This window comes from Heterodontus francisci, chromosome 8, assembly GCF_036365525.1.
Source record: "Heterodontus francisci isolate sHetFra1 chromosome 8, sHetFra1.hap1, whole genome shotgun sequence".
Taxonomy (NCBI): Eukaryota; Metazoa; Chordata; class Chondrichthyes; order Heterodontiformes; family Heterodontidae; genus Heterodontus; species Heterodontus francisci.
In genome coordinates, this window is record NC_090378.1 from 2,016,887 (window position 1) to 2,033,204 (window position 16,318).

The 16,318-nt window shown below is 54.4% G+C and overlaps 1 protein-coding gene across 2 annotated transcripts in view; it reads left to right on the forward strand.

Annotated features, from left to right (window-relative positions):
- LOC137372614 (guanine nucleotide exchange factor VAV3-like) overlaps positions 1-16,318 on the forward strand; it is a 350,921-nt gene that overhangs the window by 169,958 nt on the left and 164,645 nt on the right. For both annotated transcript variants that reach the window (XR_010975463.1, XM_068036548.1), the window contains exons 6-8: positions 1,137-1,229; positions 1,842-1,910; positions 4,139-4,242. Coding sequence is in view for 1 of the 2 variants with exons in the window: in XM_068036548.1 (XP_067892649.1) it covers positions 1,137-1,229; positions 1,842-1,910; positions 4,139-4,242 (266 nt within the window). In the remaining variant the exon portion in view is untranslated. The remainder of the gene's footprint in view (positions 1-1,136; positions 1,230-1,841; positions 1,911-4,138; positions 4,243-16,318) is intronic.

Here is a 16,318-nt window from a genome sequence, read left to right on the forward strand (position 1 = left end):
AGCCCACTTGATTGGCACCCCATCTGCAAACATTCACTCCCTCCACCACCGACACACAGTGGCAGCAGTGTGTACCATCTACGAGATGAACTGCAGCAACTCATCAAAGCTCCTTCGACAGCACCTTCCAAACCCGCGACCTCTACCACCTAGAAGGACAAGGGCAGCAGATGCATGCGAACACCATCACCTGCAAGTTCCCCTCCAAATCACACACGGTCCTGACTTGGAATTATATCGCCGTTCCTTCACTGTCGCTGGGTCAAAATCCTGGAACTCCCTTCTGAACAGCACTGTGGGTGTACCTACACCACATTAAAGGCCTGCTTCCTGACCTGAACCCAACGGGACCCGACAACATGTACCGGGTTCTGGTCGGGTCGGGTTGCACTTCTGGGTCCGGCATTCAGGCTTGGGTTGGGTCGGGTCAGATACGCTCTATCACAGGTAAGTGGCTTTCTCTTTCTTTGGCCTCCTTGTCTCGGGAGACAATGGGTAAGCACCTGGAGGTGGTCAGTGGTTTGTGAAGCAGCGCCTGGAGTGACTATAAAGGCCAATTCTAGAGTGACAGACTCTTCCACAGTTGCTGCAGATAAAATTGGTTGTCGGGGCTATTACACAGTTGGCTCTCCCCTTGCGCTTCTGTCTTTTTTCCTGCCAACTGCTAAGTCTCTTCGACTCGCCACACTTTAGCCCTGTCTTTATGGCTGCCTGCCAGCTCTGGCGAACGCTGGCAACTGACTCCCATGACTTGTGATCAATGTCACAGGATTTCATGTCGCGTTTGCAGACGTCTTTAAAGCGGAGACATGGACGGCCGGTGGGTCTGATACCAGTGGCGAACTCGCTGTACAATGTGTCTTTGGGGATCCTGCCATCTTCCATGCGGCTCACATGGTCCTCTGTCTCTCTCTCTCTCTCTCCCTGTCTCTCTCTCTCTCTCTCTCCGTCTTTCTGTCTCTCTGTTAAGAACTTCCTTAAAGTCTACCTGTTGGTCATCTGTCTGAATATCTCATCTGCCTTGGTGTTAAATTTTTGCAATAACGCTCCTTTGAAGCATCTTGTGATGTTTTACTACAGTAAATACTTGAGAGAAGTGCAAGTTGTTGTGAATCACCTTCTCTCTGTTGGTGCAGAAACAGATAGAGATGGACATTCGCAGCTGCTGCCTCCTTGAAATAAAACAGACGGAGGAGAAATACACAGAGACGCTGGAGTCCATCGAGAAGGTACATCTGAAAACTTCAATCCAGTGTCTCCATTTCCACCTCCACTTCCTTCACCTGATGTCCCAGCCCTGAACCCTGCTCCCCCCGCTCCGACCCCCCGCTCCGACCCCCTGCTCCGACCCCCTGCTCCGACCCCCCTGCTCCGACCCCCCTGCTCCGACCCCCCTGCTCCGACCCCCCTGCTCCGACCCCCCTGCTCCGACCCCCCTGCTCCGACCCCCCGCTCCGACCCCCCGCTCCGACCCCCCTGCTCTGACCCCCCCGCTCCGACCCCCCCGCTCCGACCCCCCCGCCCCGACCCCCTCGCCCCTGCCCCTCGCCCCTGCCCCCCTCGCCTCGACCCCCTGCCGCCCAGCCTGGACCCCCCCCTTTCACCAGATTCTGGCTGGTTTTAATTCCTGGCTTTGCAGATTCTCTCCAGTACTGGAGACTATCTCAGCAACAGCAGCAGGGTCTGCATGGTGTCAGCCATGGCTCGGGGACACACTCGGAGTCAGAGGTTGGTGGGTTCAAAACCCCACTGCAGGGAGCGTGAAGACAATGTGAAGAGGTTGAGAAAGAGATGGAGGAAGATGTGACACTAAAATACTAACTCCTGCATTTATTTTGCAGCATTTTATATTCCCATTGAAACGGGTTTTAACTGCAGCAGAAATGGAGGCCATTTTTGTCAATATCGAGGTGAGTGAGTGGGAGAGAGTGAGTGTGCAAGAGAATGAGAGAGGGGGGAGTGTGTGAGAGAGAGGGGGAGAGCGGGTATGAGAGAGGGACTGTGTGGGAAAGGGAGTGTGAGTGAGTGGGAGAGAGTGAGTGAGTGAGAGAATGAGTATTAGAGAGAGGGAGTGTGAGTGAATGTTTGGGAGAGTGAGGGAGAGAGTGAGTGTGTGTGAGAGAGTGAGGGAGTGTTAAAGAGTCGAAGAGCGAGAGTGAGAGAGGGAGAATGTGGGAGAGAGGGAGAGTGTGAGAGAATCACAGAATGGTTACAGCACAGAAGGAGGCCATTGAACCCATTGTGTCTGTGCTGGCTCTCTGCAAGAGCAGTTCACCGAATCCCTCTCCCCTGCCTTTTCCCTGTAGCCCTGCAATTTCTTTCTTGTCAGATAATTATCCATTTCTCTTTTGAAAGCCACTATTGAACCTGAAGTGCCCAGTTGATGATCCATCTCGGCCTCCTCCTGAAGTCCCCAGCATCACAGATGCCAGACTTCAGCCAATTCGATTCACTCCGCGTGATATCAAGAAATGACTGAAGGCACTGGATACTGGAAAGGCTATGGGTCCTGACAATGTTCCGGCGATAGTACTGAAGACCTGTGCTCCAGAAATTGCCGCGCCCCTAGCCAAGCTGTTCCAGTACAGCTACAACACTGGCATCTACCCTGTAATGTGGAAAATTGCCCAGGTATGTCCTGTACACAAAAAGCAGGACAAGTCCAACCCGGCCAATTACTGCCCCATCAGCCTACTCTCAATCATCAGTAAAGTGATGGAAGGTGTCATCAACAGTGCCATCAAGCGGCACTTGCTTGTCAATAACCTGCTCAGTGACGCTCAGTTTCGGTTCCGCCAGGGCCACTCAGCTCCTGACCTCATTACAGCCTTGGTTCAAACATGGACAAAAGAGCTGAACTCAAGAGGTAAGGTGAGAGTGACTGTCCTTGATATCAAGGCAGCATTTGACCGAGTATGGCATCAAGGAGCCCTTGCAAAACTGAAGTCAATGGGAATCGGGGAAAAGCCTCCGCTGGTTGGAGTCATACCCAGCGCAAAGGAAGATGGTTGTGGTTGTTGGAGGTCAATCATCTGAGCTCCAGGACATCACTGCAGGAGTTCCTCAGGGTCGTGTCCTAGGCCCAACCATCTTCAGCTGCTTCATCAATGACCTTCCTTCAGTCATAAGGTCAGAAGCGGGGGATGTTGCTGATGATTGCACAATGTTCAGCACCATTCGTGACTACCCCACATGGACTGCAGCGGTTCAAGGAGGCAGCTCACCATCTTCTCAAGGGCAATTAGGGATGGGAAATAAATGCTGGCCTAGCCAGCGATGCCCACATCCCATGAATGAATAAAAAAAAAAATCTCTCCTCGTACATCAATCCTGCCATCCCAGGAATCAGCCTAGTAAATCTTCCTTGCACTCCCTCCATGGCAAGAACATCCTTCCTCAGATAAGGAGACCAAAACTGCACACAATACTCCAGACGTGGTCTCACCAAGGCCTTGTATCCGATCCATGTTGCTACTGCCCTGTTTATTCCATGGGACACTTTATCAAACGCCTTTTGGAAGTCCAAGTACACCACATCAACAGCATTACCCTCATCAACCCTCTCTGTTACCTCATCAAAAATCTCAAGCAAGTTAGTTAAACACGATTTCCCCTTCACAAACCCGTGCTAGTTTTCCAATGGGACGGAGTGTGGCTGTGAGGGAGGGCGAGTGTGGCTGTGAGGGAGGGCGAGTGTGGCTGTGAGGGAGGGCGAGTGTGGCTGTGAGGGAGGGCGAGTGTGGCTGTCAGGGAGGGCGAGTGTGGCTGTGAGGGAGGGCGGGTGTGGCTGTGAGGGAGGGCGAGTGTGGCTGTGAGGGAGGGCGAGTGTGGCTGTGAGGGAGGGCGAGACAGCAAACGTGGGTGTGTGAGGAGGGGAGAGAGAGAGTGTGAACAGGAATATCTGTTTCTGTAAATATTGGCCAGGACACTGGGGAGAACTCCCCTGCTCCTCTTTGAAAAGCATCATTGGATCATTTATGTCCATCTGAGGGAATATACCGAAGGTAAATGAATGAACATCCAGCAGTGTACAGAGAAGGTACTCAGGAATGTACAGATACATAGAGAAGGTGTGAGTAACTCTGCAAGATTACTGAACTGATCTTTTGCTCCAATCTCTTTCCACTCCTGCCCACAGTCTCTGGTTAAAGTTCACAGAGCCTTGAATGAGGATGTGAAGAATGTCATTTTATCCAAGAATGACCAGAACCTTTACCAAATCTTCATTGACTACAAGGAAAAGTAAGGGAATATTCCAGGTTCCATGTACTGTGATTGTTTGTAGCTGTGTTTTACAAAGAACAACAAAGAACAGTACAGCACAGGAACAGGCCATTCGGCCCTCCAAGCCTGCGCCGATCTTGATGCCTGCCTGAACTAAAACCTTCTGCACTTCCGGGGTCCGTATCCCTCTATTTCCATCCTATTCATGTATTTGTCAAGATGCCTCTTAAATGTCGCTATCGTACCTGCTTCCACCACCTCCCCTGGCAGCAAGTTCCAGGCACTCACCACCCTCTGTGTAAAGAACTTGCCTCGCACATCCCCTCTAAACTTTGCCCCTCGCACCTTAAACCTATGTCCCCTAGTAACTGACTCTTCCACCCTGGGAAAAAACTTCTGACTATCCACTCTGTCCATGCCGCTCATAACTTTGTAAACCTCTATCATGTCGCCCCTCCACCTCCGTCGTTCCAGTGAAAACAATCCGAGTCTATCCAACCTCTCCTCATAGCTAACGCCCTCCAGACCAGGCAACATCCTGGTAAACCTCTTCTGTACCCTCTCCAAAGCCTCCACGTCCTTCTGGTCGTGTGGCGACCAGAATTGCACGCAATATTCTAAGTGTGGCCTAACTAAAGTTCTGTACAGCTGCAGCATGACTTGCCAATTTTTATACTCTATGCCCCGACCGATGAAGGCAAGCATGCCGTATGCCTTCTTGACTACCTTATCCACCTGCGTTGCCACTTTCAGTGACCTGTTGACCTGTACGCCCAGATCTCTCTGCCTGTCAATACTTCTAAGGGTTCTGCCATTTACTGTATACCTCCCACCTGCATTAGACCTTCCAAAATGCATTACCTCACATTTGTCCGGATTAAACTCCATCTGCCATTTCTCCGCCCAAGTCTCCAACCGATCTATATCCTGCTGTATCCTCTGACAATCCTCATCATTATCCGCAACTCCACCAACCTTTGTGTCGTCCGCAAACTTACTAATCAGACCAGCTATATTTTCCTCCAAATCATTTATATATACTACAAACAGCAAATGTCCCAGCACTAATCCCTGCGGAACACCACTAGTCACATCCCTCCATTCAGAAAAACACCCTTCCACTGCTACCCTCTGTCTTCTATGACTGAGCCAGTTCTGTATCCATCTTGCCAGCTCACCTCTGATCCCGTGTGACTTCACCTTTTGCACCAGTCTGCCATGCGGGACCTTGTCAAAGGCTTTACTGAAGTCCATATAGACAACATCCACTGCCCTTCCTTCATCAATCATCTTTGTCACTTTCTCAAAAAACTCAATCAAATTAGTAAGACACGACCTCCCCTTCACAAAACCATGCTGCCTCTCGCTAATAGGTTCGTTTGTTTCCAAATGGGAGTAAATCCTGTCCCGAATAAACCTCTCTAATAATTTCCCTACCACTGACGTTAGGCTCACCGGCCTATAATTTCCTGGATTATCCTTGCTACCCTTCTTAAACAAAGGAACAACATTGGCTATTCTCCAGTCCTCTGGGACCTCACCTGTAGCCAATGAGGATACAAAGATTTCTGTCAAGGCCCCAGCAATTTCTTCCCTTGCCTCCCTCAGTATTCTGGGGTAGATCCCATCAGGCCCTGGGGACTTATCTACTTTAATGCTTTGCAAGACACCCAACACCTCCTCCTTTTTGATAATGAGATGACTGAGACTATCTACACTCCCTTCCCTAGGCTCATCATCCACAAAGTCCTTCTCTTTGGTGAATACTGATGCAAAGTACTCATTGAGTACCGCGCCCATTTCCTCTGGCTCCACACATAGATTCCCTTCTCTGTCCTCGAGTGGGCCAACCCTTTCCCTGGTTACCCTCTTGCTCATTTTATATACGTATAAAAAGCCTTGGGATTTTCCTTCATCCTGTTTGCCAATGACTTTTCATGACCCCTTTTAGCCCTCCTGACTCCTTGCTTAAGTTCCTTCCTACTGTCTTTATATTCCTCAAGGGATTCATCTGTTCCTAGCCTTCTAGCCCTTACGAATGCTTCCTTTTTCTTTTTGACTAGGCTCACAATATCCCGCGTTATCCAAGGTTCCCGAAACTTGACAAACTTATCCTTCTTCCTCACAGGAACATGCCGGTCCTGGATTCTAATCAATTGACATTTGAAAGACTCCCACATGTCAGATGTTGATTTACCCTCAAACAGCCTCCCCCAATCTAAATTCTTCAGTTCCTGCCTAATATTGTTATAATTAGCCTTTCCCCAATTTAGCACCTTCACCCGAGGACTACTCTTATCCTTATCCACAAGTACCTTAAAACTTATGGAATTATGGTCACTGCTCCCGAAACAGGACAGTTGACACTTTGCAAAGGTTCAACATCGGGCACTTACTGCATCTGCAGTAACTCTGCCTGCTGTTGTCCTTTGTCTAATCCTTGTCACCTCATCAAAACATCATGTTTGCACCAAATTAGCCTCATCTCCTGAAACCAGTTTCTCTTATCTGAAGGTTGTGAAGGGCTGACGTTTTATCACACTGGTTGGCAGGAGGATGGTAATTTTCACTCTGAGTGTGAATGGGGCTGGCAGTCAGAGTCAGGTAGAGATGCTGCACAATACAGTACTTCGTACATCTCTATGTACTGACGTCATGTATGATTTTTATATTAGGATGTCGCGGCCTCGGAGAGGGTGCGGAGGAGATTTACTGGAATGGTTCCAGGATGAGGGAATTCAGTTATGTGGAGAGACTGGAGAAGCTGGGATTGTTCTCCTTCGAGCAGAGAAGATTTAGAGGAGATTTAATAGAGGCAAATTAATGAAGGGTTTTGATAGAGTAAATAAGGAGAAACAGTTTCCAATGACAGGAGGGTCAGTAACCAGAGGACACAGATTGAAGGTAATTGGTCAAAGAACCAGAGGGGGAGATGAGGAGAGTCTTTTTACACAGTGAGTTGTTGTGATCTGGAATGCGCTGCCTGAAAGGGCGGTGGAAGCAGATTCAATAATAACTTTCAAAAGGGAATTGGATAAATACTTGAAGGGGAAAAGGCACAGACTTGATGGGCTGAATGACCTCGTTGTGTGTTGTATAATCTGGAATTCAATAATTGTACAATAATTGTTTGATTGACTTTATATAAAAGACATTGGGCTGAAATTTATCGTCCTGTTACCCTGAACAATGGTGATTTGCCCACACGGGCCACACTTTGTCGAGTAGCTGTGATATTAAACATGGTGACTCATTTAAATAGCCGGGCAGACCATCCAGGCTGATGACATGGAGGGGGTGGGCGGTCCGTCCCTGCCAATGGTGTCAGGCACCACTGCGCAGGCACTGACGCCATTTTTAAATTCAATTCAAATTTTTATAGATTGATTGTTAAAAAATTAAATTGATTGAACTTGCCCCTTTCCCACCCCCCGCAATAACTATAGATTTAATTATCTGCCCGCCTCTTCCCCCCCCCCACCCAAACACTTACCTTGTGCACCTGACCTTCCACCCTCCAAAATGCATCAACTTTACTCTCTATACCTTCCCACCATCCCCTAAACCAATGAGATTAGTCTGACGCCACTCCCTCTCACACACGGAAACTTACCTGCTCCCCCCTCCCACACGGAGAAACTTACCTGCTCCCCCCTCCCACACAGAAACTTACCTGCTCCCCCTCCCACACAGAAACTTACCTGCTCCCCCTCCCACACAGAAACTTACCTGATCCCCCCTCCCACACAGAAACTTACCTGCTCCCCCCTCCCACACGGAGAAACTTACCTGCTCCCCCCTCCCACACAGAAACTTACCTGCTCCCCCCTCCCACACACAGAAACTTACCTGCTCCCCCCTCCCACACACAGAAACTTACCTGCTCCCCCCTCCCACACACAGAAACTTACCTGCTCCCGCCTCCCACACGGAGAAACCTACCTGCTCCCCCTCCCACACAGAAACTTACCTGCTCCCCCCTCCCACACAGAAACTTACCTGCTCCCCCTCCCACACAGAAACTTACCTGCTCCCCCCTCCCACACAGAAACTTACCTGCTCCCCCCTCCCACACAGAAACTTACCTGCTCCCCCTCCCACACAGAAACTTACCTGATCCCCCTCCCACACAGAAACTTACCTGCTCCCCCCTCCCACACGGAGAAACTTACCTGCTCCCCCCTCCCACACAGAAACTTACCTGCTCCCCCTCCCACACAGAAACTTACCTGCTCCCCCTCCCACACAGAAACTTACCTGATCCCCCCTCCCACACAGAAACTTACCTGCTCCCCCCTCCCACACGGAGAAACTTACCTGCTCCCCCCTCCCACACAGAAACTTACCTGCTCCCCCCTCCCACACAGAAACTTACCTGCTCCCCCCTCCCACACGGAGAAACTTACCTGCTCCCCCCTCCCACACGGAGAAACTTACCTGCTCCCCCCTCCCACACAGAAACTTACCTGCTCCCCCCTCCCACACACAGAAACTTACCTGCTCCCCCCTCCCACACACAGAAACTTACCTGCTCCCGCCTCCCACACGGAGAAACCTACCTGCTCCCCCTCCCACACAGAAACTTACCTGCTCCCCCCTCCCACACGGAGAAACTTACCTGCTCCCCCCTCCCACACAGAAACTTACCTGCTCCCCCCTCCCACACAGAAACTTACCTGCTCCCCCCTCCCACACGGAGAAACTTACCTGCTCCCCCCTCCCACACGGAGAAACTTACCTGCTCCCCCCTCCCACACAGAAACTTACCTGCTCCCCCCTCCCACACACAGAAACTTACCTGCTCCCCCCTCCCACACACAGAAACTTACCTGCTCCCGCCTCCCACACGGAGAAACCTACCTGCTCCCCCTCCCACACAGAAACTTACCTGCTCCCCCCTCCCACACAGAAACTTACCTGCTCCCCCTCCCACACAGAAACTTACCTGCTCCCCCCTCCCACACAGAAACTTACCTGCTCCCCCCTCCCACACAGAAACTTACCTGCTCCCCCTCCCACACAGAAACCTACCTGATCCCCCTCCCACACAGAAACTTACCTGCTCCCCCCTCCCACACAGAGACACCTACCTGCTCCCCTCCCACACAGAAACTTACCTGCTCCCCCTCCCACACGGAGAAACCTACCTGCTCCCCCTCCCACACAGAAACTTACCTGCTCCCCCCTCCCACACAGAAACCTACCTGCTCCCCCTCCCACACAGAAACTTACCTGCTCCCCCCTCCCACACGGAGAAACTTACCTGCTCCACCCTCCCACACAGAAACTTACCTGCTCCCCCTCCCACACAGAAACTTACCTGCTCCCCCCTCCCACACGGAGAAACTTACCTGCTCCCCCCTCCCACACAGAGACACCTACCTGCTCCCCCCTCCCACACAGAAACTTACCTGCTCCCCCTCCCACACGGAGAAACCTACCTGCTCCCCCTCCCACACAGAAACTTACCTGCTCCCCCCTCCCACACAGAAACTTACCTGCTCCCCCCTCCCACACAGAAACTTACCTGCTCCCCCCTCCCACACGGAGAAACCTACCTGCTCCCCCTCCCACACAGAAACTTACCTGCTCCCCCTCCCACACAGAAACTTACCTGCTCCCCCCTCCCACACAGAAACTTACCTGCTCCCCCCTCCCACACGGAGAAACCTACCTGCTCCCCCTCCCACACAGAAACTTACCTGCTCCCCCTCCCACACAGAAACTTACCTGCTCCCCCTCCCACACAGAAACTTACCTGCTCCCGCCTCCCACACGGAGAAACCTACCTGCTCCCCCTCCCACACAGAAACTTACCTGCTCCCCCCTCCCACACAGAAACTTACCTGCTCCCCCTCCCACACAGAAACTTACCTGCTCCCCCTCCCACACAGAAACTTACCTGCTCCCCCTCCCACACAGAAACTTACCTGCTCCCCCCTCCCACACGGAGAAACTTACCTGCTCCCCCCTCCCACACAGAGACACCTACCTGCTCCCCCCTCCCACACAGAAACTTACCTGCTCCCCCTCCCACACGGAGAAACCTACCTGCTCCCCCCTCCCACACAGAAACTTACCTGCTCCCCCTCCCACACAGAAACTTACCTGCTCCCCCTCCCACACAGAAACTTACCTGCTCCCCCCTCCCACACGGAGAAACTTACCTGCTCCCCCCTCCCACACAGAGACACCTACCTGCTCCCCCCTCCCACACAGAAACTTACCTGCTCCCCCTCCCACACGGAGAAACCTACCTGCTCCCCCTCCCACACAGAAACTTACCTACTCCCCCCTCCCACACGGAGAAACTTACCTGATCCCCCCTCCCACACAGAAACTTACCTGCTCCCCCCTCCCACACGGAGAAACTTACCTGCTCCCCCCTCCCACACAGAAACTTACCTGCTCCCCCTCCCACACGGAGAAACCTACCTGCTCCCCCTCCCACACAGAAACTTACCTGCTCCCCCCTCCCACACAGAAACTTACCTGCTCCCCCTCCCACACGGAGAAACCTACCTGCTCCCCCTCCCACACAGAAACTTACCTGCTCCCCCCTCCCACACAGAAACCTACCTGCTCCCCCTCCCACACAGAAACTTACCTGCTCCCCCCTCCCACACAGAAACTTACCTGCTCCCCCCTCCCACACAGAAACTTACCTGCTCGCCCCTCCCACACACAGAAACTTACCTGCTCCCCCTCCCACACAGAAACTTACCTGCTCCCCCTCCCACACAGAAACTTACCTGCTCCCCCCTCCCACACACAGAAACTTACCTGCTCCCCCTCCCACACAGAAACCTACCTGCTCCCCCTCCCACACAGAAACTTACCTGCTCCCCCCTCCCACACAGAAACTTACCTGCTCGCCCCTCCCACACGGAGAAACTTACCTGCTCCCCCCTCCCACACAGAAACTTACCTGCTCGCCCCTCCCACACACAGAAACTTACCTGCTCCCCCCTCCCACACAGAAACTTACCTGCTCCCCCCTCCCACACGGAGAAACCTACCTGCTCCCCCCTCCCACACAGAAACTTACCTGCTCCCCCCTCCCACACAGAAACTTACCTGCTCCCCCCTCCCACACGGAGAAACCTACCTGCTCCCCCCTCCCACACGCAGAAACTTACCTGCTCCCCCCTCCCACACAGAAACTTACCTGCTCCCCCCTCCCACACAGAAACTTACCTGCTCGCCCCTCCCACACACAGAAACTTACCTGCTCCCCCTCCCACACAGAAACTTACCTGCTCCCCCTCCCACACAGAAACATACCTGCTCCCCCCTCCCACACACAGAAACTTACCTGCTCCCCCCTCCCACACAGAAACTTACCTGCTCGCCCCTCCCACACACAGAAACTTACCTGCTCCCCCCTCCCACACAGAAACTTACCTGCTCCCCCCTCCCACACGGAGAAACCTACCTGCTCCCCCCTCCCACACAGAAACTTACCTGCTCCCCCCTCCCACACAGAAACTTACCTGCTCCCCCCTCCCACACGGAGAAACCTACCTGCTCCCCCCTCCCACACGCAGAAACTTACCTGCTCCCCCCTCCCACACAGAAACTTACCTGCTCCCCCCTCCCACACGGAGAAACCTACCTGCTCCCCCCTCCCACACAGAAACTTACCTGCTCCCCTCTCCCACACAGAAACTTACCTGCTCCCCCTCCCACACGGAGAAACTTACCTGCTCCCCCCTCCCACACGGAGAAACTTACCTGCTCCCCCCTCCCACACAGAAACTTACCTGCTCCCCCTCCCACACGGAGAAACTTACCTGCTCCCCCTCCCACACGCAGAAACTTACCTGCTCCCCCCTCCCACACAGAAACTTACCTGCTCCCCCCTCCCACACAGAAACTTACCTGCTCGCCCCTCCCACACACAGAAACTTACCTGCTCCCCCTCCCACACAGAAACTTACCTGCTCCCCCCTCCCACACAGAAACTTACCTGATCCCCCCTCCCACACAGAAACTTACCTGCTCCCCCCTCCCACACGGAGAAACTTACCTGCTCCCCCCTCCCACACAGAAACTTACCTGCTCCCCCCTCCCACACACAGAAACTTACCTGCTCCCCCCTCCCACACACAGAAACTTACCTGCTCCCCCCTCCCACACACAGAAACTTACCTGCTCCCGCCTCCCACACGGAGAAACCTACCTGCTCCCCCTCCCACACAGAAACTTACCTGCTCCCCCCTCCCACACAGAAACTTACCTGCTCCCCCTCCCACACAGAAACTTACCTGCTCCCCCCTCCCACACAGAAACTTACCTGCTCCCCCCTCCCACACAGAAACTTACCTGCTCCCCCTCCCACACAGAAACTTACCTGCTCCCCCCTCCCACACAGAAACTTACCTGCTCCCCCCTCCCACACGGAGAAACTTACCTGCTCCCCCCTCCCACACAGAAACTTACCTGCTCCCCCTCCCACACAGAAACTTACCTGCTCCCCCTCCCACACAGAAACTTACCTGATCCCCCCTCCCACACAGAAACTTACCTGCTCCCCCCTCCCACACGGAGAAACTTACCTGCTCCCCCTCCCACACAGAAACTTACCTGCTCCCCCCCTCCCCACACAGAAACTTACCTGCTCCCCCCTCCCACACGGAGAAACTTACCTGCTCCCCCCTCCCACACGGAGAAACTTACCTGCTCCCCCCTCCCACACAGAAACTTACCTGCTCCCCCCTCCCACACACAGAAACTTACCTGCTCCCCCCTCCCACACACAGAAACTTACCTGCTCCCGCCTCCCACACGGAGAAACCTACCTGCTCCCCCTCCCACACAGAAACTTACCTGCTCCCCCCTCCCACACGGAGAAACTTACCTGCTCCCCCCTCCCACACAGAAACTTACCTGCTCCCCCTCCCACACAGAAACTTACCTGCTCCCCCCTCCCACACGGAGAAACTTACCTGCTCCCCCCTCCCACACGGAGAAACTTACCTGCTCCCCCCTCCCACACAGAAACTTACCTGCTCCCCCCTCCCACACACAGAAACTTACCTGCTCCCCCCTCCCACACACAGAAACTTACCTGCTCCCGCCTCCCACACGGAGAAACCTACCTGCTCCCCCTCCCACACAGAAACTTACCTGCTCCCCCCTCCCACACAGAAACTTACCTGCTCCCCCTCCCACACAGAAACTTACCTGCTCCCCCCTCCCACACAGAAACTTACCTGCTCCCCCCTCCCACACAGAAACTTACCTGCTCCCCCTCCCACACAGAAACTTACCTGATCCCCCTCCCACACAGAAACTTACCTGCTCCCCCCTCCCACACAGAGACACCTACCTGCTCCCCCTCCCACACAGAAACTTACCTGCTCCCCCTCCCACACGGAGAAACCTACCTGCTCCCCCTCCCACACAGAAACTTACCTGCTCCCCCCTCCCACACAGAAACCTACCTGCTCCCCCTCCCACACAGAAACTTACCTGCTCCCCCCTCCCACACGGAGAAACTTACCTGCTCCACCCTCCCACACAGAAACTTACCTGCTCCCCCTCCCACACAGAAACTTACCTGCTCCCCCCTCCCACACGGAGAAACTTACCTGCTCCCCCCTCCCACACAGAGACACCTACCTGCTCCCCCCTCCCACACAGAAACTTACCTGCTCCCCCTCCCACACGGAGAAACCTACCTGCTCCCCCTCCCACACAGAAACTTACCTGCTCCCCCCTCCCACACAGAAACTTACCTGCTCCCCCCTCCCACACAGAAACTTACCTGCTCCCCCCTCCCACACGGAGAAACCTACCTGCTCCCCCTCCCACACAGAAACTTACCTGCTCCCCCTCCCACACAGAAACTTACCTGCTCCCCCCTCCCACACAGAAACTTACCTGCTCCCCCCTCCCACACGGAGAAACCTACCTGCTCCCCCTCCCACACAGAAACTTACCTGCTCCCCCTCCCACACAGAAACTTACCTGCTCCCCCTCCCACACAGAAACTTACCTGCTCCCGCCTCCCACACGGAGAAACCTACCTGCTCCCCCTCCCACACAGAAACTTACCTGCTCCCCCTCCCACACAGAAACTTACCTGCTCCCCCTCCCACACAGAAACTTACCTGCTCCCCCTCCCACACAGAAACTTACCTGCTCCCCCTCCCACACAGAAACTTACCTGCTCCCCCCTCCCACACGGAGAAACTTACCTGCTCCCCCCTCCCACACAGAGACACCTACCTGCTCCCCCCTCCCACACAGAAACTTACCTGCTCCCCCTCCCACACGGAGAAACCTACCTGCTCCCCCCTCCCACACAGAAACTTACCTGCTCCCCCTCCCACACAGAAACTTACCTGCTCCCCCTCCCACACAGAAACTTACCTGCTCCCCCCTCCCACACGGAGAAACTTACCTGCTCCCCCCTCCCACACAGAGACACCTACCTGCTCCCCCCTCCCACACAGAAACTTACCTGCTCCCCCTCCCACACGGAGAAACCTACCTGCTCCCCCTCCCACACAGAAACTTACCTACTCCCCCTCCCACACGGAGAAACTTACCTGATCCCCCCTCCCACACAGAAACTTACCTGCTCCCCCCTCCCACACGGAGAAACTTACCTGCTCCCCCCTCCCACACAGAAACTTACCTGCTCCCCCTCCCACACGGAGAAACCTACCTGCTCCCCCTCCCACACAGAAACTTACCTGCTCCCCCCTCCCACACAGAAACTTACCTGCTCCCCCTCCCACACGGAGAAACCTACCTGCTCCCCCTCCCACACAGAAACTTACCTGCTCCCCCCTCCCACACAGAAACCTACCTGCTCCCCCTCCCACACAGAAACTTACCTGCTCCCCCCTCCCACACAGAAACTTACCTGCTCGCCCCTCCCACACACAGAAACTTACCTGCTCCCCCTCCCACACAGAAACTTACCTGCTCCCCCTCCCACACAGAAACTTACCTGCTCCCCCCTCCCACACACAGAAACTTACCTGCTCCCCCTCCCACACAGAAACCTACCTGCTCCCCCTCCCACACAGAAACTTACCTGCTCCCCCCTCCCACACAGAAACTTACCTGCTCGCCCCTCCCACACGGAGAAACTTACCTGCTCCCCCCTCCCACACAGAAACTTACCTGCTCGCCCCTCCCACACACAGAAACTTACCTGCTCCCCCCTCCCACACAGAAACTTACCTGCTCCCCCCTCCACACGGAGAAACCTACCTGCTCCCCCCTCCCACACAGAAACTTACCTGCTCCCCCCTCCCACAACAGAAACTTACCTGCTCCCCCCTCCCACACGGAGAAACCTACCTGCTCCCCCCTCCCACACGCAGAAACTTACCTGCTCCCCCCTCCCACACAGAAACTTACCTGCTCCCCCCTCCCACACAGAAACTTACCTGCTCGCCCCTCCCACACACAGAAACTTACCTGCTCCCCCTCCCACACAGAAACTTACCTGCTCCCCCTCCCACACAGAAACTTACCTGCTCCCCCCTCCCACACACAGAAACTTACCTGCTCCCCCCTCCCACACAGAAACTTACCTGCTCGCCCCTCCCACACACAGAAACTTACCTGCTCCCCCCTCCCACACAGAAACTTACCTGCTCCCCCTCCCACACGGAGAAACCTACCTGCTCCCCCCTCCCACACAGAAACTTACCTGCTCCCCCCTCCCACACAGAAACTTACCTGCTCCCCCCTCCCACACGGAGAAACCTACCTGCTCCCCCCTCCCACACGCAGAAACTTACCTGCTCCCCCTCCCACACAGAAACTTACCTGCTCCCCCCTCCCACACGGAGAAACCTACCTGCTCCCCCCTCCCACACAGAAACTTACCTGCTCCCCTCTCCCACACAGAAACTTACCTGCTCCCCCTCCCACACGGAGAAACTTACCTGCTCCCCCTCCCACACGGAGAAACTTACCTGCTCCCCCCTCCCACACAGAAACTTACCTGCTCCCCCTCCCACACGGAGAAACTTACCTGCTCCCCCTCCCACACGCAGAAACTTACCTGCTCCCCCCTCCCACACAGAAACTTACCTGCTCCCCCCTCCCACACAGAAACTTACCTGCT